Raw genomic sequence first — 23,217 nt, 5'->3', positions numbered from 1 at the left:
TAGCAAAGATAGTGAAACGTTAATAGCACAGTGTAACATCTAATTATAATCTGAAAAGGAACCATGGACGGTACCATTATAATATATAAAGTTATATAAATTTTGTAAATTGCAGTTTTGTTCAATGGGGTATTTAAATTTCAAGGAGTTAAATACATACAAACAAATTAGGTTTTTAAAAATATTCTTTTGATTGTTCTTTTTCTTCATAGAGTGATCAATGCAGGGAAAAGTACACATAATGAGGACCAAGCAAGTTGTGAAGTGCTTACGGTGAAGAAGAAAATCGGGACAACTAATTCAACACCAAACAGAAATTCCTCTAGTAAGCGGAGATCATCATTGCCCAATGGGGAAGGATTGCAGTTGAAAGAGAATTCAGTAAGTCTCTGTATCTTCTCAGTGATTCAGCAAGACAATTGGTTCACCTATAAACATTTTGGTACAAGAGAACACACACACACACACACACACACCCCTAGTGTTTTCTTAACAAGTTTATCTTCTTTCCTAAAATGTGAGCAATACTGCTGTGAAACATACTACTAGAGGGCACTGTTACTCTGCAAGTTCAAACATTTTGTTTTTTAGTCCATACTATAAGTCTGGAATGATGAAACTGAATAAACATAGCATCATTATTATTACGCTAAAAGTGTAATAATGCACAATTACATGTTACTGTAGATGAGAGTTCCTGCACCCTAAAGCATTTGTTTTATCTGTGTGGTAAAGATCTTCCTGTGTGCTGTATTAACATGTAGCAATCCAAGTGAGACATTCTAGGTAGGGGGTTTAGACTTATTAGTGAACATTCCTTAAAAGTTTAATGAGGTTTTAAGGAAAAGATTGTCCTGGATTCTTGACAAACCTGTATGAATTGGATGTGAGCCAAATGCAATTGCTGATTCAACTTGAATAGATGAGTTGAGCTGATTTGACTGTTTAAGATTAAATCTCCAAATCATATGTAGACATATTCATACCTATGCAAAATAAACTGCCCTTGTGGATAAGAACAGCTTTGAATGTTTTTCAGAGTTTGTTCACAAAATGTTCTTGTAAAAGCAGAAAACAAAGTAGATTGTAGAGCTAGATCAAGAGGTATGTTATGCTTAGATTCTCCCTATATATTCTCAAAACTATCTCAATTATTTGGGGAAATGTATGAAGCTGTTTTTATTCTACTAATGGGAGAGTCACAATGAAATATTTCCTAAAAAATACTTCTTTCCTTAAACAGGAATCGGATAGCATCTCTTTTCATTATTGGTCATTATTTGATGGCCATGCTGGATATGGAGCAGCTGTGGTAGCCTCCAAGTTGCTGCAGCATCATATTGTAGAGCAGTTGCAGGAGATTGTGGACATCCTGAAAAACTCTGCTGTTCCACCCCCAACTTGCCTGGGGGAAGAGCCAGAAAGCATGAATGCCAGCAGCAGAACTCTAACCCGGGCAGCCTCATTGAGAGGAAGTGTTGGAGTGCCAGGTTCACCTGGTACTCCACCTACTCGCTTCTTTACAGAAAAGAAGATCTCACAGGAATGCCTTGTCATGGGAGCTATTGAAACTGCATTCAGGGAAATGGTAAGTATAGTTTGGTACTTCAGGCAATCATTTTGCACTCAAAATGGAGTGTTTCAAATTGAAAAAGTTTCAAAACTCTGCACCTTCCTATTCTATTCCATTACTATCACCAATCTTTATCGACATCATCTTCATTCATTATGTACACTCATGCTGAAGTCTCTGTGGATTGGCACTGCTATGGTTAGAACATTTCAGGAAATGGTTCAATAATTTTAAGGTTAAAAATGTCTCTTTTCCTTAAATTTGATACATCTGTTGCTGGTTTCCTTCCCTCCAACCCTTCAAAGTCGGGACAAAAATTCATAATAGAATTTTGAGCGGAGTTCCAATGAAGATATATTATTATTATATCTTGGGTTATATACAATATGTTACAGAGAAAAATGGGGCCAACTCTTTATAGATTTTGTAAAACTCTTTTGTCATTGCATGACTTCCAATAATTAGGACCTGAAGTTGTTTTATAATTAGAAGGGTTAACATCAACATAGATTAGATTACCCCCATCCCATACTGCTGCAGAATATGAACTAAAAATAACTGCATCCAATTAGGATGGAGATATGTATGTATGCATGTGTGTATGTGTGTGTGTGTGTATGCATGTATGCATGTGTGTATGTGTGTGTATATATATATAAATTTATTTTTATTTTATTTATTAGAATTTGTGAAATTCGAGAACAAGAATAAAAGAGTAAAAATACAATGACAGAGACAGTAGGCACATTAGTGCACTTATGCACACCCCCTCTACTGACTTAAATATGATGTAAGATCCACGGAAATCAATTTGTGACTGAAACTGTAAAAATTTGTAGCTGAACTCTATCACAGAAATCATATTTTTTTACAGTCAAGTTTAGAATGATTTACATTGAGTTTAAAGCAGTTGTTAGCGTGCGTATTATTGTGATTAAAACAAAAGAAGTCATTTACAGGTAAAACATTGCAACAAATAATTTTGTTTGCAATATCTAGGTCTTACCGCAAGCAACGCAATTCTAAGTTATCCAAACCGAGAATTTTGAGCCTAGTAGCACAAGGAATTCTATTGTGTACAGAAGAGTGCAAGACTTTTCTTATGAAGTACTTCTGAACCTGCTCGATTGTACTGATGTCAGATATATGGTGGGGATTCAAAACAGTTGAACAATACTCGAAGATTGGTCTAGCATATGTTTTATAAGCTCTAATTAGCAAAACAATGTTTCCAGAAAAAAAACTGCACAAAATTAAATTTACAACTCTTAATGCTTTTTTAGCAATGCTATTACAGTGAACTTTGGAACATAATTATCACAGATAAGTACATCTAGGCCGTTGACAAAGTCTCACCCTATCAGTTAGTTCAGTGTATAACACACACATACACACGCTACTAAAGTTATTTAACACTACTTGATAGTTCTAGAATAATACTGAACTGTACATAAAATGAAATCTATCCAGCTTTTTGTTGTTTTTCTTCCAGTAAATCAAAATAAGTTAATACTAAAGAACAACATGTTATATGAGGATTTTAATTTAATAGAACATTTTGCAGAATGGAATTTGGTAATATTTGATGTCACTATATGATGGATTTTCTTTGTCTGGTTTTTTGACAATGGGCATATCTAGAAATCTGCAATTTGCATATGAATCCAAAGGTGACATTATTGAATAATAACTATCAAAGAATACATTTTAATTTTGGTCCTAGATTAACATATGTGAATGGAAAAATGTTTCCACTAATGTAAAATGGTTCAGTTCTCTTCCATTTTAGAAGGCCCAAAGCTTTTAGATCAAAGCTGTATATTCTGACCTGTTTAACAGACTGACAGGTAAAACAGGTTCAGTTTTATAAAATTTGAGCATCTGTATTTTGCTCACTTGAATCATAATAATTTTTTTCTCATTAGTATCCCATAATGACAAAGTGAAAACAGAATTTTAGAAATGTCTGTAAATTTATTAAAAATGAAATATCACATTGGCATTAGTATTCAGTCCCTTTGCAAAAACACTTGAAATTTAGCTCTGGTGCCCTCCTTTTCTTTTAATATTGCTGACATGTTCCCACACCTTGATTGGAGTCCACCTGTGGTAAATTAAACTGATTGGACATGATAAGGAAAGGCATACACCTCTCTACAGAAGGCTCACAGCTGACAATGCATAGTCAGAGCAGAGCAAAAGCCATGAGGTCAAATGAACTTTCAGCAGAGTTCAGACACAGGATTATTGCAGAGTTCAAATGGAGGGAAGACTACAATAAAATCTGTGCTGCACAAAAGCACAGTGGCCTCCATAATTCTCAAATGGAAGAAGTTTGGCACAACCAGGACTTTTCCAAGAGCTGGTCACCCAGTCAAACTGAGCAATTGGGGTCCTCTGACTGAGCAATTTGATGGTCACTCTGACTGAGTTCCAGAGATCCATGGGACAGAATTCTAGAAGGACAACAATCACTGCAACCCTCCACAGATCTGGGCTTTATTGCAGAATGGTTTGATGGAAGCCGCTTCTCTGTGCAAAACACATGAAAGCCTGCTTGGAGTTTGCAAAAAAGCATCTGAAAGACTCTGAGACTGTGCAGAACAAGATTCTCTGGTCTCATGAAACCATGATTGAACTGCTTGGCTTCAATTCTAAACATTATGTCTAGGGGGTACCGGGCACCGCTCATCACCTGCCCATCATCATCCCAACAATGAATCATGGTGGCAACATCATGCTGTGGGGGTGTTTTTCAGCAGCACAGACTGGAAGCCTGGTCAGGATTGAGGGAAAGCTGAGTGGAGCAAAGTACAGGGATATGCTCAATGAAAACCTGTTCCACAGTGGTCAGGACCTCAGACTGGGCTGAAGGTTCACTTTCCAACATGACAATGATCCTAAGCACACAGCCAAGACAATACAGGAGTAGTTTAGGGACAACTTTGTGAATGTCCCAGAGTGGCCCAGCCAGAGCCCCCTTTGAACATCTCTGGAGGGACCTGAAAATGGCTGTCCACTGATGGTCACCATCTAACCTAACTAAGCTTGACAGGATTTGGAAGAAAGAATGGCAGAAAATCCTCCAATCCAGGTGTGCAAAACTTGTCGCATCATATCCAAAAAGACTCGAGGCTGTAATTGCTGCCAAAGGTGCATCAACAAAGTACTGAGTGAACGATCTGAATACTTATGCCAATGTGATATTTCAGTTTTTTCTTTTCAATAAATTTACAGATATTTCTAAAATTCTATTTTCACTTTGTCAATATGGGGTACTGAGTGTAGATTAATGAGAAAAAAATGAATTTCAACAACTGTAGAATCAGATTGCAGCAGTGGTGAAATTCAGCCGGCTCTATCCTGGATCGTGTGATCCGGTAGTGCTGGTGGTGGGAGGCTCCACCCACCCACCAGATGTCATCACATCCCGTTTTTGACCCTCTGTAGAAGGCTCTGCACATGTGTGGAGGAGGCACGCATGCTCACATTTGCGAACCGGTAGCGAAGGTAAGTGAATACCAGCCCTGGAATGCAGCATAACAAGATTGACAAAAGTAAAGGGGATCTGAATACTTTCTGAATGCACTGTACATGTCTCTGAAACTTTTGGTCCTTGATATTTTGGTTTCATTAAAAAGTACACAGTTCACACATGAGTCAAGAGGTGGCCTCATTGGGTAGTGTAGCATTTGCTGTCATAAAGCTGTAACTGATTAAATGCTATTAAGCCATCTGTGCTGAATAGTGCTGGATAGTACTTTTGAGAAATGCTATTATCACTGCAACCATACCCTGTTTTAATCCGCTTTAATAGTACTGCAAGGACCTGCTGAAACCCTAATTTTGCATTTCTAGTGTAAGAATATGAAAAGGCTGAATGGGAACCTTTTTACAGGCATTTTATACAAGTAAAAGTTTTTGTATAAGGGTAGGAATTAGAAGTAGATGAAGCACGGGCCTGTTGACATTCAGTTTCTCTGAAAACACACACACACACACACACACACACACACACACACACACACACACACACGGCATGCCCATGCTTCTCTTTAATCCCATGTGCATAGATGTTGTCTACTCTGCAGTCTTCTGTACCTTGGAATGGACATTTCTGCAGTGGGGAATCCATTCGACTTTGTACATTGCCCTGTGTGATTTAAAACTCTGGATTTCAGATTAATAAATGACTTTAATCAAAGGTGCTCAACATGTAGACCTAGGATTTATGATTCAGAAACTTTGTTTGTGTCAAGATGGCTCCCAGAACTGTTGTATTGTCAGATTTTGAAGCAGAAAAATTAACATAAAAATGATATTTAAAAAAGCAATTCCTGTTCTTCATATTTGGTAAAGTGAGATGATTTTCATTCCAGGCTGTTAGTATAATCTAACAGTGGGTACAGGTAGTCCTTGACTTACAGCCATTCTTTTTGTGACTGTTCAAAGTTACAGTGGCACTGAAAAAAGACATTTATCATTGTTTTTCACAGTTACGTCCCTTGCAGCATCCCCATGATCAGTAACAAAATTCAGATGCTTGGCAACTGGTTCATATTTATGATGGGTGCAGAGTCCAGGGATCATGTGGAGTCACCTTTTGGGACTTTTTGACAAGCAAAGTCAATGTGGAAGCCAGATTCATTTTACAGTTGTATTACTAATTTAATAATTGCAGTAATTCACTTAACAACTGTGGCAAGAAAGGTCCTAAAATGGGGCAAAATTCATTGAGCAACTGTCTCATTTAGCAACAGAAATTTTGGGCTTAATTGTGGCTGTAAGTTGAGGACTGTTGTATTCTGCTTTCTGTCTGTCAGGTTTTTGTTTGAAGATAATATATTACTGCATCTACCATTCTTTTCTATTGTAGTGCTTCTTTTTGGAACAGTCTCCTCCTAAAATGTGGTTGGCCCTAACTCTGATAGCCTTTAGAAAGGCTTTAAAACTGATCTCTTTTCCCCCATGGACATTATACCAAGATCATAATGGTATATTTGTTGTTTTAATTGTAATTTGGGTTTTCTTCTAGTTTTATTGCTTATGCCACCTGCAGATATGATCACCAGAGTTGAGGATTCGTATAACTCTTATAAATTAGTCAGTCAATCAGTATAGTCCATTTTACCACCATGCTAAATAGTGCTATGTGTTTAGTTTGTACAGTGTTATGTTGAGGGGCAAGAGTTAGCAACAGATTTCTTTATTTCTGTTAGTTAAAAATTGTTGAATCAAGATGTGAACTGAGATTAAAATCTTAGTATTTGACCTCCTAGGTTTGGACATGCAAGAACCATTCTTTCTGTATTATGCAACTTAAATTATTTGTCAACTCTGAAGTGAACCTGGCTGAAGGCATCTTTTGCTGCCTCATAGTTGCCATGAACTGTGAAAAGGGGAAGGGAGGGAGATAACAGTCAAAACAAAAAGTTTTTCTTGTGGAAACCAAGTTCATCCCAACAGCTGGCAGTTGAAGGAGGAGAGGAGTGACCAAGTAGCCTGCCAGCTATTTTCATTAGACAATGTGACTGGTGACATCTGGAGAGGGAAATATTTGCTCTTTTAATTAGAGGGAAAACCGCGGGAACTTTTAGAATTGGTTTTCACTAGCTGTGTCAATATGATGTATCCAATAGGAACTTCCGGTTGGCTCCGCTTCATTGATGGCGGTCTTTTTTAGACCACTAACCCTATGAGTCCGTAGAGCCGCCAGGACAGCGCAAATCAGCTGTCTGGTGGCTTGAAAATCTCCCCCTCGGGTGAAAAGGGAGAGATGAGCATTCGGGCTGAAGTTGAGCCCCCCGGAGAAGCCTCAGGAAAGTTTCTGGAGGCTCGAGGGGAGTGCTCCTTCTAAAGCCTGAAAGAAGTTCCGGACCTGGAGGGCATCTGCCTTTTGGCAGAAAAAAAGATAGCGTCCAATCTCCGTGGCAGAAATGGATTTGTGATTGATTGTAACATGGACAGAGCAGAAACTGGAGTTCTAGCACTTGTTTGCAAGAAGCTTGCAAGCCCCTAATAGAGGATACATTTGTTGCGAAGATAGGAGAGAAGAAAGCAAATGGCGTTTTGTGGAATGCAAGCAAATGGAGATTTGTGTATTGGAAATGAAAGGAAATGCTTATTAACAGCCAGTGTGGAATCAGGAGATATACAAGAAGATACTGACTATATGGAAGAAATGAGAATTTTATGATTTATATTTTTTCTTCTTCTTTGGGACTATAGGCTTTTGAATCTTTCTTTTTTAACCCCTTTTTGTCTCCTGTTACTGGGTAGGTTATATATTTTAAAAATGGCTCTTAAGCAAATAGTAACAAAAGCCACTAAAAACTTTGAAATTTCTTCAGTTCAGATACGAAAATTAAAAGAAGATATTAAAGAGGAATTAAGGAATTTTTTACAGGAGTTTTTGGAGACTCATCTTTCAGAAATAGATCAAAAATTTGATGAAATAGAGAAAGAGATGTTGGATTTTAAGGAAGCGGTGGAAGAGCAGAAGAGAGAAATGAAAATGGTAAAGGATTCAATTTCGCAAATATTAAGGTCTTGTATTCAGATGGAGGATAGTTTGGAAGAACTTAATAAAGTTAATTTAGAGTTGCGAAAGAAAATAGAGGAAATTCAACAGAATCAAAATAACTGGAACTTAGATAATAAGATAGAAGATATACAGGCTAAGGTAGATAGGGAGATGAAGAAAGAGTAATATTACAATATAGATTAATGGAATATGCTATAAGGGTGAGGGGGTTGAAGGAAGGTAGGAAGGAAAATTTAAAAGAGATTTTTACGCAAGCTTTTGCTCAGATAAAGGGTGTGGAGCCAGAAGACTTTGAGATTAATATTGAAAGAATTTATCGTGTTAATTCTTGGTGGGCAAGACAAAATAGATTACTGAGGGATGTGGTTATTTATTTTACAACTAAAAAGGTTAAGTATGAAATCTTGCAAGCCTTTTATAAAAATAAATTTCAAATATTGAGACAAGATATAAAAATGATGAAGGAAATTCCTCCTAAAATGTTAAGAAAGAGAAGAGAATTTGCTTTTTTAGTGGATGAGTTTAAGAAACATCAGATATATTTTAGATGGGAAGTTCCAATGGGTCTGTCAGTGAATTTTAAAGGTAGAAAGTATTTTCTTAGTACAGTTATGAAGGCAAGACATTTTTATACTAATGTTTTAAAGAGTGGGAATCCTTTGTTGTTAGATGCTAAGTTAACTGGTTTGAAGATGATGGAAAATAGAATAGGAGAGGGGAGGAATGTTTAAAATGTGAATATGATGATTATGATTAATTTCTAGAATTGACTTGTTTAGGATATAAATTATAGGATTTTTGTTATTTGTTATTTGTAAGGTATAAACTTATGGGATGATACTATTTAATTTTGTAGGATGGAAAGTAAAATTTATGAATTTAGGTAATGTTGTGGATGTAATGATGTTAATTGTTTATTGTTATATTTTGGATGTAATTTAAATTATTATTTGTTTTAATTGATATTCTTTGGATATATAGATAGCAAAAGTTATGAAGTTAAGTTGGAAATATTGTATCTGAGTGACTTTATTCGTAATGATACTTGATTGATGGAGTAACATTGGAAGATTGGACAGTAAATGTTAAGACAATTGAAAAAATATATAAGTGATGAAAATTTGAGCTCAAGAAGATGGACTGTAATTTAAGAAATGGACTTTTTTTAAAATTTGCATTTATATCCCGCCCTTCTCTGAAGACTCAGGGCGGCTTACACTATGTCAAGCAATATAGTGTGAAATTTGAAGAAATATACACAAGTGGAGAAAATTTGAGAAGATGGACTAATCTTAAAAATGGACTGTAAGAAGAAGTAATATATGAAGGGAAGATTGTATTTGTATTGTTCTTTTTCTTTTCTTTTCTTTCTTTCTTATCTCTTTATTTTTATTGTAAGGGGATTTAAAGTTTTAGAGAGGAGTGGGAGTTTATGTATATTTTGTATATTTTAGCTTGTGATTGTTGGTTATAATACCTGGTATTTGCTCTGGGAAGTCCAGGGGAGAGGGGGGAGGAGGGGGGGAGAGGGGTAGAAAATGATACATGGATTGGCTATCAATGTACAGTAATGATTGAAGATATGAAATTATAATTTGAAATGAAATTGGGGCTGCTCAACTGCCATTTCAGAAGGAAAGGGAGAGAGGTGTAGAAGGAGGGAAGAAAGTAGGTAGGAAAGAGGTGAGAAGGAGGAGGGGAATAAGAAGTTAGAAAGGGTGGAAGAAGGGAGGAGTGGAGAAGGAGGAGAGGAAGTAGTAAAGTGAAGGAGATGAAGGAAGGGAAAAGTAGTAGAAGGTAGAGGAAGGTGTGAAGAAAGGAAGTGGCAGTCGGGCAAGCCCGAATTAGCAATAAATAAAAATTAATGATTAATGATGGATAATAGATTGTACATAAATATGATGTTGGAAAATGGAAATAAAAAACTTTTTTAAAAGTATGATGTATCCAATAGACATGTTCTTTAAGGAATCTACCTGCCTTGGAGTTGTGCTTTTAGAGGATGTGTTACTTTGATTACATGGTGTATGTTTCAAATAATTTTTTAATACTACTTTGCTTTCTTGCTACCTTTCTTAATCAGTTACTTTTTCTGCTCAAGAGTTAAGCATTCATTAATATTTATTCTCCTAGCGTGCCAAAGGCAGAAGAAGAAAAAACCTAGCATGGTCTACTTTTCAATCCAAGCATCACTCAGATTTATTGTACATGTTGAAATTACTTTCTAAATTATGGTGTAATTTCCTTCCCCCCTCAGGATTTGCAGATAGAACATGAAAGAACTGTCTTCAATATATCTGGTGGTTGTACAGCTCTTGTGGTGGTCTATTTACTGGGGAAACTCTATGTGGCAAATGCAGGTGATAGCAGGTAAGCTAAATTTATCATTTGGCTGGAAAATTGTAAGTAGAATTTTTTAATACTTACATTTGTGTGTGTTCAACTAAAACAAAAAATGTATTTCTATCCTTTTTCATGAATTTCAGTTTTCACAAAAATTAACTAATTCCGAATGAAGTTACATTCTTTGCCACTTTCTGATGATAAATGTTTCCTTCTGCCAATGTCTTAGCTGACTTGAAGTTTCTGGGACAATCTCTGAAATTTTTCTTCCCCTTCCTTTTAATACTCTACCATTTCTTGCTGCATCACAAGTTAAACATGTTTCAGTGTTCGTCTTTTTGTGTATGTGTCAGTCGAAGCAAATAGGCCAGCAATCCAGAGTGAAGGCATCAATCTGAAGTACTGAAATAACTTGTAATTATATTTTATGTGATTGATTTTTTTGTCTTGAAAATAAAACTTTGATTCATTTGGCAAATTCATATGTTAAAGTGTCCTTAAAATGGGATGAAGCCCTTGTGTGAAGGCCAGGCCAATTCCCCCATCCCCGCTTGAACAATACTTCTATACTTCTCTCTTTGTCGTGGTTTGTAAACTTTAATTTTTAATGATTTTTTTTTTAAATCCTTTTTTTAAAGCACGGATTTTAGCATTGTTTGCACAAGGTTGCATTGCTGTTGTGCAATAGCATTTTTATTAGTTCTGCTAATGTTTCAGCAATATATTACAACATAAATACAATGCATTAAGCATAATGCATATCAAATGCACTGGCTGCCAATCTCTAAAACTATTCTGATAATACAGAATTACAGCAAAATTCTCAGCCAAAGATTTGTATGGATTAATATATAAAATTTACTTTTGACTCCATAATCATTTCTTTTATAAGAATTTCCTTAGAAAAATATAACAATAACACTTCTTTGACTGATTTCTTCATCTGAGCCTAATACTAGACTATTATCAAAATGACTAGACCTTCTATGTCCATATAAGAAAATTCTTTCAGTAACTGCAATGTTAGAGCAATCCAGATGCTAATAGGGAAGTGGCCAGGCAGAGCAGCAATAATCAATAAATCTAAATAAAACAATTTTTTTAAAAAAAATCCAGCACAGAACTTCTGTAGCTGTACATATTATGACTGGTACTAGTCATATTAGAAATGTACGTATTTACTACAGAATTATTTTTAAGCCATTGCTAAAAAATACTAATGTTTATGTTTAGCTATTTATGCAAACAATTAGTAGATGCATTTCAAGAACTAGTGTATTTAATTGTAAGAGTCAATGGGGAAGAATCATACTTATACAATTTATTTTCCTCTGTTCCTTTCCTACTGTTGCTGTTTTCTGATCCATATAATAAATAACTTCTTGCTGAGGATATAGTAAACTCTTGTTTGTTCATTGTATCTATCCCGTCTCTGCCTTTATCACATTCAAAATACTTGTTCAAACATGCATGTGTTTCTGCCTCACCTATGTGAAATTCCTAATGTCTGGAGCCTTTTGATAAAATGAGCACATACTTCTGTGGTTTCAAATTCCTAACAACTGTCAAAAAGGAGTTGGTAAATGATTTCTCTTCATCATTTCTTAGCAGATTGTTGAATCTGTTATAGAGATATGCAGTTCATTGCTGTGTTTCAAATAATTTCTGGTTGAAAAGGTAGGTAATAGAATCAGGGCACCCTATGAATACTTTTTCACAGTAGGAAGAGAGTGTTTTTCTTTTTCCTTTAGATCAGGGGTGTCAAACTTTGCAGCGTCACGTGACGTATTGCTACTTTCCCCCCTTTGTTCTAAACTGGGCGTGGCCAGCCCATGATGCATCCAGCCCGCAGGCTGCAAGTTTGACAGCCCTGCCTTAGAGCATTCAAATGCCAGATGACCTTGTACACATGAAATTACTCTTTCTGCAGAATGGTAGTATTTGCTCTGCAGCTTAAGCAGGATGACTTTCTCCTATAGTATTTGGATTTCAGCTTTCCCTCTTTACAAGAAGTTTGAAATCTAAGCTATATCACAGGGTTGCTAAAATATGTTGAGTGTGTTAGTACTTACATGTAACCTTCCTATTTGATGGTTTATGGTATGCTACAGATTTTTTCCTTACCTTCCTTATGAAGGTGCCTTGGGAAAAATTGGATTTGGATTATAGTTTTGGCATATTGGACAAAGTGTAATTTATTAACTTTTATTATCAGGGAATTCTTCACATAGCCTGGATATGACTTAAGACTCCAAATTGAGTCTACTCCTTCTGTGTTTTACTAAAAAGCATTATGTGATAGACTTGATTGATTAAAGTAATGATAGGGGTTAGTATCTGTAGGTCTGTGGAAGATTGGGTTTAGTATATTAGGGAAGTACATTATGAAGAATTTAATTTAACGAATGAAATTAAAGAAAGAAAAATAGACATGTTGTATGTCTCTGAATCTAAGAATTAAGAAAGAATATAGCAAATCTGAAGAAAAGTAGACTGGTCTTATGGAATAGAGTTCGATATATGCTGAGAAATAAAGTAGTTTTAATTATGAATGACATGGCTATTGCTAACAGGTATGTCAGAAGAAGTGTCATCTGGATTGATATATATGAATATGAAAGTACAATAGGAGCCTATAGATTAGTGAGTACGTATATATCTGATTAAAGGTGAATTAAAGAATTAGATATGATGCTTAGTAACATTGCCCAACATTTTGAATACATGTGATCCAAGGAAAAAATTAAAGTTCTGTTAGGTACTGTGAATGGGTGGAATTGTTGCAGAATAAGATGATAAACTGATTTCAATATCTGTCATTCCTTAAACATATACATGAAATAATTTATTCTTCAAGATAGACATCAAATAAATTTCATAATAAAAATTTCATAATAAATAAACAAACACTGAAGTAGAGAAAAGTACCAAAAGGCTAGTGTCAAAAATTTGTGGTTTCTGGAAAGCAAATTCAACCTTTAGAACACGTATGGGAATGAGAACATCATAAAAAAGCCAGAGATAAAAAATAGTATGCTTTATTAAGGCAGAACATCATCATATTATGTGTTTAACTAAAGAACTGGCTCCTAATTGCATATAATATAGTAAGTTTTCTTGCTATATTGCTCAACTCCTTTTGTTTCTTCAGCATCTTGGTCTCCACCTCAGCTATAAGAATTCTTTCTTTCTTGAATAAACCTTGTGCATCAAATTTATAGTACAAAATAGATAACGTCTTAGGAATTGCTTTCCTACTGTTGCCATGACACCCTGCACTTCAGCTACTTCTACACAAGATTTCTCTAATAAGAGTCAGGCCTGCATTTTTCTTCAATTACTGGATCACATGGTGGCTATGACATCTGTTGTTTCCCACTCTTGTCTTTGAATGTGTTCCTTATACTCCTTTTACTTTTGCTTCATTTGTCCAGCATGGACATAAGACAACCCTTTCTCTCAATTCTGCCTTGAGTTAGAGAATTCCTCCATTGGTTGCTAATTTCAGACAATCTCACTTCAGATGCAATTAATCAAAGAAGCAATTAAATTATAACAATGAGGTAAACTATGAACTAAATTTCTCACATTTACACTGTTATAACTTAAAGAAAATTGATACAAAATGTTTTACAGATGCTATACAATTTCATCAATAATATTTAAGATGGTCAAATCGTATACCTTGGAAATGCCATGACATAGATGGAATGTTTCATCGTATATGTACTTGGAAGTGTTCTTTTCATGCCTTCCTCTCCAATACACTGTGTGCACATTTATCAGGCAAATGAGTATTTTGATCATATCATTTTTATGCTTATTTTCCACTTCCAAGTTGTATAAACTTGCATGTTTAGTGGATATAAATATATCAGGTGTGTGTATTTGTGTAACGAGGGTGTGATCTACGGAGATCAACACCCTATATCAGGGGTCTGCAACACTAAACACTCAAAGAGCCATTTGGACCCATTTCCCCACAGAAAAGAAAACACTGGAAGCCACAAAATCTGGGTGGGCGTGGCCAACTCAATGTCACTTCCACCCGATCACATGACCGCCCCAGCCACGCCTAACCAGCTTTTGTGGCTCCGGGTGTTTTCTGTGGTAAATGGGTCTCTCTCCCTCCCTCCTCTTTCTCTCTTGTTTTTCTTTTTTCCCTCTCCCTCCTTCCCTCTTTCTTTTCTTTCTTTCTCTCCCCTTCTCTCTCTCATTTCTCTCTTTTCCCTCTCATTCTCTCCCTCCAGCTCTCTCATTTCTGTGTCCCTCTCCCTCCCTCTCTCCCCTTTCTCTCTCTCTTATTTGTTTCTTCTTTTCCTCTCTCTCATTCTTACCCTCCATCATTTTCTCATTTCTCTTTCTTTTCCCGCCTTTCTCTGTCCCATCTCTCTCTTTCCTTTCCTCTCTTTCCCCCGCTTTCCCTCCCTCTTTCTCCCTCCCTTTCTCTTGTCTCTCTCTCTCTCTGTGTGTGTGTGTTCCCTCTTGAACCATTTCCAAAAACAGGTGGGTTTGTTTTTTTTTTGCTGATGTTCTTTCTTCTTCTGTGCATTTTACTATATGATTTAAATCAAGAGTCATTTCAGGTTCCCAGATAAATGAAGCTCTTTCATCCCCCTGCTGTGGCTTCCTGTTGGCAGGCTGGCCACTCCCCTCACCCTCCCAGTTACTCTTTGCGTGGCCTGAGAAGATAAGGGTGACAGAGGGGATGGAGACTTTCTCCATATTCCAAAGTGGAAGGGAAACGTCCCTGTACTTGCCTCTCATCTCACGGGCACTTCTTCCGGCACTTCTTGGTGCTGCGCTCACCTCGGTCACCCAGGGTTAAGCACACTTAAATTTAGTGCACTTCACAATGGTGGAAATGGCGTCCCTTCCTCCTCCTGGAGCCCATTACGATATGGGGCATCAGCCGCAGCCAGGCCGGGCCAATGTCTCAGGGCGGAGAGTAAGTTGTACATCTTCCTGGGTGACTGAGGTGAGCGCAGCACCAAAAAGGGCTGGAAGAACTGCTCGCAAGATGAGAGGCAAGTATAGGGGTGCTTCCCTCCCATTCTGGAATATGGAGCAAGTCTCCATCCCTGCCGTAACCCTTACCTCCTCAGGCTACGCGAGGAATGACTGGGAGGGGAGGGCGAGGGGCAGGGGCAGGGGCAGGGCCAGCCAGTCAGCAGGGTCCCACAGCAGGGGAATGAAAGAGCCGCATGTGGCTCGGGAGCCACACATTGCCGACACCCACCCTATATCAAGGTGTGCACAATTATTAGGCAGCTTCTTTTCCTCAGGCAAAATGGGCCAAAAAAGAGATTTAACTGAAGAGTCAAAAATTGTAAAAAGTCTTTCAGAAGGATGCAGCACTCCTGAAATTGCTAGGATATTGGGGTGTGATCATAGAACCATCAAACGTATTGTTGCAAATAGTCAACAAGGTTGCAAGAAATGTGTTGAGAAAAAAAGAGACCCATTAACTGCCAAAGATTTGAGAAGAATCAAACGTGAAGCTACCGGGGACCCATTATTCTCCACTGCTGTCATATTCCAGAACTGCAGTCTACCTGCAGTGCCCAGAAGTACAAGGTGTTCAGTGTTCAGTGCTCAGATACATGGCCAAGGTAAGGAAGGCTGAAATCCTACCACCACTGAACAAGACACATAAGTTGAAATGGCAAGACTGAGCCAAGAAATAACTGAAGACAAATTTTTCAAAGGTTTTAGGGATTAATAAGATGAGAGTGACCCTTGATGGACCAGATGGATGGGCCTATGGCTGAATTGGTAATGGGCACAGAGCTCCACTTCGACTTAAGACGCCAACAAGGTGGGGGCATGGTTCTGGTATGGGCTGGTATAATTGAAGATGAACTAGTTGGACCTTCTTGAGTTGAAGATGGACTCAAAATCAACTCCCAAACCTACTACCAGTGTTTAGGAGACACTTTCTTCAAACAGTGATACGGGAAAAAGTCTGCATCTTTCAAGAAAACCATGATTTTTATGCAGGACAATGCTCTATCGCATTCATCGAAGTACTCCACTGTGTACCTAACCAGTAAAGGTCTTAAAGATGAAAGAATAATGACATGGCCCCCTTCTTTACCTGACCTAAACCCTATTGAGAACTTGTGGGCCCTTCTTAAATGGGAGATTTACAGTGAAGGAAAACAGTACATCTCTCTGAACAGTGTCTGGGGTACTGTGGTTGTTGCTGCACAAAAAGTTGATTGTCAAGAAACTGGCAGACTCCATGAATGGAAGACTTATGACTGTTACTGAAAAGAAGGGTGGCTATATTGGTCACTGATTATTTTTTTTTGAAATGTCAGAGATGCTTTTTTTAAAAATTTGCATTTATATCCCGCCCTACTCTGAAGACTCAGGGCAGCTTACACTATGTCAAGCAATAGTCTTCATCCATTTGTATATTATATACAAAGTCAACTTATTGCCCCCAACAATCTGGGTCCTCATTTTACCTACCTTATAAAGGATGGAAGGCTGAGTCCTTGGGCCTGGTGGGACTTGAACCTGCAGTAATTGCAAGCAGCTGCTGTTAATAACAGACTGCATTAGTCTGTTGAGCCACCAGAGGCCCTTTATTTGTTCATTTTAGTTGTTTGTTTATTATTCTCGAGTGAGATGAGCAAATTTTTCATTTTACATTTAGTTGCATAATAATTCTGCACACTAATAGTTGCCCAATAATTATGGACACATAGATATTCTCCTAAGAAAGCCAAAACCTCACTTTTACTTTCTTAAATATTCAGGTTTGAAATTTATTAACATTTGGATTGACCAATAGCGCTATAGTTGTTCAGTAATAAAATTAATCCTCCAAAATACAACTTGCCTAATAATTGTGCACACAATGTATATGTTGTTATCACAGGCACTTTAATGCCTGATGGGGAGTTCATCTTTGTGCTCTCTGCATTTAAGGTGCTTGCTCCAGGCATGACAGTTGCAAACTTGAACTAGTCAGAGTTTGGAAGCTACTTCCAAATCTTTATAGACTGTATCCATGGGTAGCCACAGAGCTGCAGTACTCTTAAGAAGCCTGAGCTGCAGACTACCATGAGTCCCGAGCCAACCTTAGCTAGCCCAGCAGCCCAGCACAAAGCTGCAGGTGCCCCACCCCAGTTAAGCAGCATGACCCAAAGCCCTAACATGGCACTGTGGTGCAACATCCCTGCCCCATTCACGTTGGAGTCTGAGGCTCCTGTCCTATTGCACTCTGCTACCTAGCTGATCTTTGCCGTCTTCTTGTTCCCACTGCTGCTGAGGTTTGCTTGTCTTTTGCAAGGCAGCTACTGGCCACACAAAGCTTTCTTCTCAAGGTCTCACAAGGAAACTGCTGTGTGTTATCTCAGGACGAAGGCTTGCATCTGCATTCTGAAGGACCAAGCCTAGTGTGCTTCATCAACAGTGGCAGCCAGAAATTGGCAAAGGTCAGTTGGAGATGGCAGAGGGTAAGGTGGGAGGGGCTGTGGAATGGAGGGGGCCAAAAGGGCAGAGAAGGGAAGAGATAGCAATAGCAATAGCACTTAGTGCTTTACAACTTCTGTAAGCCATTTACAGAGTCAGGATTGCCTCCAACAATTTGGGACCTCGTTTTACCGACTTCGGAAGGATGGAAGGCTGAGTCAACCAGCTAGTGAGAATAGAAGTGCCGAACTGCTGGCAATCGGCAGTCAGCAGAAGTAGCCTGTGGTACTGCATTCTAACCACTGTGCCACCACGAGATAGGCCGTGGAGGTGATTGAAGTGCACCCTGTGGTTATAAATATGCCTGTATACAAGTGTGATCACATGTCCACTCCAACTACTATAACTTAAGAACCATTTGTTCAGTGCTGTTGTAACTTCAAATGGACACTGAACAAATGGTCATTATACTGTAGTCATTGCCTAATTTAACACATAATTTATGATACATATAGATATAATCAGAAGGAGGGAGAACATTGCATAGCAGCCTAAGCAATGTGTGTGTCCTGTTTATCAACTAAATTCTTAAGCAACAAGGCAAGAGTATGTATATTTCTTTATTAAACACATTTGAAGAATAATTTGGGAACCAATTTAGAATTTTCACAATTGTTTGATAACTAGTTTAGAATGTAATAAATATTATTATTTATTTCATTGCCCTTTTTATTTAATCATGCCCTTCATGTATAAATCTAACAAATTCATAGCTGATTCAGAAAGCAGAAATCTAAAAAAGATAGGAAGCAATGATAAATATTTAAAATATATGTTTGTTCATCATTTGGTGTCTAGTATATATTCTTTGTTCTTTGTTGGACAATATAGGGGTGGCTGTGTTTCCTTCTGTCTCCTTTTGTTTTTTTGCCTAAATGTAGAACCTAACTTTTTTACACCATTGAATTTCATTTTGTTATATAGCGCCCAATGTTCAAGATCCTTCTGTATCTTAAGCCTATCTTCTGGAGTGTTGGCTATTCCTGCCAGCTTGATGTCATCTGCAAATTTGATGAGTTCCCCATCTATCCCTGTTGCAATATTAAGCCATATGAACTCCTTTGAGAAATTGCTTATGTGCAAAGATCAGCATAAGTAACTTTGGCTAATTTTATCATGTAAGCAGAAATTTGTTCGATGCCAAGGCTGCAAAGATGTTTGCCTCTACGATGGTGTGAAATGTATCAACACTTTTGTGATAGCCACAGGACATTCCTTTTCTGATAAGGTTCCTTTCACAAAGCTTCTTAGAAGTTTCTCATACATACAACTATATGAGATTTATTAACATGCAGAGCCAGGATGTTTCAAGATGTATTTCTGTTTGCTGCGTGTAGCATGAATAGTGTAACTGTAGAACGCCTTAGACACGTGTGGGAGTGATGTCCTTGTAGCCCGTGTAGGTTGCCATGCAACTGTACCACGTAGGCAAAAGCAGAGAACAAAGAGCAGCCACCTCATGGCGGAGAACAAAGAGCCACCTCATGGTAAAACTCCTCCCAAGAATCACGAGCTTTCTTCCAAAATCATAGGCTTGTGGATGTGCTTGTAATCACGTGTTCACATGTTGAATATATGCTAATATGTAACCTCCCCTGCTTACCTTTTGTAACCACCCATTTTTACCTAAACACAATAAAAGGGGGCTCTGGAATTTGCTCTGGGCTTCTTCATCATCCCAGACTTTCTCCAGGCTCTCTCATCTTGAGGAAAACTGCGTGTTTGACTCATTCCTTCATGAGAAGCCCACCAGATGCTTCAACATATCCCCTCGTCCAAATCATTGATGAAGATGTTGAAGAGTACTGGGCCTAAAAGAGAGCCTTGGGGTATTCCACTGCATACTTCCCTTCATGTAGATGCAGTTCTCCAGCAGGGCGGGACCAGCAGCCAGGCATGGGAGTGACTCGGTCTGTATCCAATGGGATCGAGTCTGCTAGTTGAAAAGCACCTCCTCCTCCTGGTGCCTTCCAGCTTTCAGACTCGATCTGATTGGGAACAGACGCACTTCGGAACTGCTTCCCTTTGAGTCATCGGGAAGTAAGCATTTTTTATTTTATTTTTTAGTAATTAGGAGGGCGATTCAGCCCTATTTATTCCTTCCCAGCTGCTGGTGTCGGGGTTGAGGCTCCCTTTGTAGGTGAGCTCTCCCCCTCCCCAGCGAGAAAGGGCGATTCAGCCCGATACCGCTGGGGACAGCATAAGAAGCTGCTGGAAGAACGGGGAGGCTGATAGGACTCAATTTCGCCTCCCCGTGGCTGGCAAATTCGGCGGCTGCCGAATTTAACACACAGCCGCGTGGCGGCTTTAATTAAAATTACGTTCTGGCGCTCCCGGGTGCTTCCCGATCGCCCTGGCCTACCCATAAAAGGGTCTAGGCTGGCCAGCCTGCCCCTGCCTGAACGCTGGGGCGTCTTTAATCAGGCCATTGATGGGCCTATTTCCAATCACCGGATCTTCGTGGGCGCTCCCGGGCTTCATTCCCGATCGCTCGGGTGACTCAGCAGAGCCTCTGCATCGATCTTCGACGGGCTCTCCGGCTACCCACTGAGGCCTTCAGTCTGTGAGTATGATTACCTTCTTAGCCATCTCCGGTTTTTACTAGCCACGTGGCAAAAGACTCTATCACCTTGTAGGCCCTAGAGAATAGAAAAATTCCCCCACTGTATTTTTATTTAAATGGTAATTTAATTATAATTTGTCCTAGGTCATTTTTGTTATAGGCCTTGGCTTGGGCCTCTAGAGGCTCATAGGCTTCGCATCCAGGCCTTGTCCACGTTTGAGGCCTAGCTATCTGTTAGGCCTTTCAAGATGGCCGCCGTTCCTCCAGTCCGGCCTAGTAAAAGGAAGCAACATCAGACCAGCCCAATCCCAGGGCCTAGTGCTTCGAGCTCTCATGCACCCACAAGGTCAGAGACACTTCAATCCCCCATTTCCAAGCCCCAAAAGGCCATTTCTAAGACTTCTGAAAAGAAGGCCCTACAACGCCAGAAGGCTAGGGCAGTGAGGGAATCTGCTGATACTATACAGGAACAGCAATCCACCTCTTACCAGTTCAACCTCCTGTGCAGACTCCTGGGGCTCCATTAACTTTATCTCCTGATATATCTGTAGACTCATCCCAACCTCTGCCCACTTCTGATTTATTCTGTCCTATTTCTGTATCTGAAATGGAGGTTTTACCTGCAGCCCCGCCTGTACTTGAGTCAGCAGAGGTTTCTTCTAGAGCCGCTATTCCTATGGGGCCTGTAAGTCTCCAGGCAGCTGCCCCAGCGGCTAATGACCCTGCAGTTATGGCAGAAATGATTGCAGCTGCTGTTCAGAGGGGTATTTCTGCTTCCAGGCAGGAAAGAACCCATTCATGGGCTTCAGAATATGTAGCATCCCAAACTAGTCACGATTTGGTGCAGGACTGCTCCACAGCTCAAGCCGAAGATTTCCAGGCGCATTCTCCATCTAGGGCCTCACTGGTGGATGAAGGGGACCTTAGGGATGAGAACCTCTCTGAGGATGAGGATTTGGTCCCAGACCAACCCTCCTTTGTGGGTCTCTTCAACCCACAACTATTTCGGTCTTTGTTACACAAGGCCAAGGTCACTACCCGGCTGGGAGTGGCCCGACCGGCCCCAATTCCCACCTCGGAGACCACTGATCCACCCATGGACTTGTTTTCAGTTCCGGTGGTCAAGTCAGAAGAGGTGCCTGCTCCTAAACTCTTTGTAGAAGTAGTTGATAGGCAATGGAACTCTCCTATAACTGGTCCTAATCCTAATGCCTTGGACCGTCGTTTGTATAATTTGGAACCTAACTTCCTTAAATTACTGCAAATCCCCACAGTCGATGCCCCAGTAGTTGCATTAGCAGGACCATCTGTGGTCACAGGACCTCCAGAGGAAACCCTTCGCCCGGAAGATAAACGGGCCGAACAAACCCTGATTAGAAGTCATCAGGCGGCAGCCTGGGCCGTTAGGGCCTCTTCCTCGGCCTCTTTCTTTAATCGGGCGGCCCTTTTATGGTTAAAACAATTGCGTGACCGTTTACCAGTCACTGACTCCCGGTCACATCAGGACCTAAACAAGATTATAGCTGCCACCGAATACTCAGCCGATGCCACCCTAAATGCTTCTCGATTTGCCGCCAAATCGATTGGTTCCACAGTATCCTCACGCCGCCTTCTCTGGCTTAGGCGTTGGCAAGCCGACGCCAAAAACAAATGGAGGTTGGCCTCAGCCCCTTATTCGGGGACCTCACTCTTTGGAGCAGCCTTGGATCCATTACTTGTAGAGACCAAGGACAAGTGCAAGATCCTTCCAAGCATGTCCCGCCGTTCAGACTCCAGGCCAACCCCATATTTTCGTCCCTTCAGGGCGACTGATTCTAACTTTGGAAGCTTCAGAACCCAAAGACCCTTCTCCCCCAGACAGGGTAGACAGGATAGGCAGGATAGACAGGGAGGTCAAGGTCAGAGGGGTTCCTTCAAGCGGCCTTTTCGGGGGGGAGAGGTCGGCCATTCAGACGCTCACGTTGACTGCTTGCCCGTCCCTCCCATTGGGGGCAGACTGGCGCTCTTCGCCAGCCAATGGGAGGAGTCCACCACGGACTCCTGGGTCAGGGAGACAATCAGGTTCGGTCTCTCCCTGGAATTTCTCTCCACCCCTCCGGGTCATTTCGTCAGGTGCCCGTTATCTTGCGACCCGACGAAACAGCTGATCGTGGCATCGGCCATAAAACATCTTCTCTCAATTCAGACCATCCAAACGGTGCCACGATTCAAGCACAGTCAGGGGTTTTACTCCCGACTGTTCATAGTCCCAAAGCCCTCGGGGGGATGGAGAGCAATCCTCGACCTGAAGGCTCTGAACCGCCACATAATCTTCAGGCGGTTCAAGATGCAGGCACTCCAGTCCATCTTGGAGAGCATCAGGGAGGGGGACTCCCTCACGTCAGTAGACCTGATGGTAGCATACTTACACGCCCCTGTCCTTACGGCTCACAGACGATTCCTCCGCCTCTGCCACGAGGGTCTCCATTACCAACATTGTGCCCTTCCATTCGGGCTCTCCTCGGCCCCCTAGGTCTTCCCAAAACTAATGGCCGCCCTCACAGCTCATCTCCGGGCCATTCCAATCAGAATCAAAGCTTATCTGGACGATCTACTTCCAATCTCGGACAGAGACCCGGGCGGCAGCGGATTTGTCCACAACCATTCAGGTTCTAGAAGCCCACGGCTTCTCGATCAAGGCCAAAAGTCACTTACATCCTATGAATCGAA

The 23,217-nt window shown here is 39.9% G+C and overlaps 1 protein-coding gene across 2 annotated transcripts in view; it reads left to right on the top strand.

The window, feature by feature from the left end:
- PPM1H (protein phosphatase, Mg2+/Mn2+ dependent 1H) overlaps positions 1–23,217 on the top strand; it is a 95,386-nt gene that overhangs the window by 39,582 nt on the left and 32,587 nt on the right. For both annotated transcript variants that reach the window (XM_058189733.1, XM_058189735.1), the window contains exons 2-4: positions 213–381; positions 1,244–1,588; positions 10,375–10,487. In XM_058189733.1, the coding sequence (XP_058045716.1) occupies positions 213–381; positions 1,244–1,588; positions 10,375–10,487 (627 nt within the window). The remainder of the gene's footprint in view (positions 1–212; positions 382–1,243; positions 1,589–10,374; positions 10,488–23,217) is intronic.

The sequence above is a fragment of the Ahaetulla prasina genome, chromosome 7 (genome assembly GCF_028640845.1).
Source record: "Ahaetulla prasina isolate Xishuangbanna chromosome 7, ASM2864084v1, whole genome shotgun sequence".
Taxonomy (NCBI): Eukaryota; Metazoa; Chordata; class Lepidosauria; order Squamata; family Colubridae; genus Ahaetulla; species Ahaetulla prasina.
Note: the sequence above shows the minus strand (reverse complement) of the source record. Positions and strands in the feature narration are given on the sequence as shown.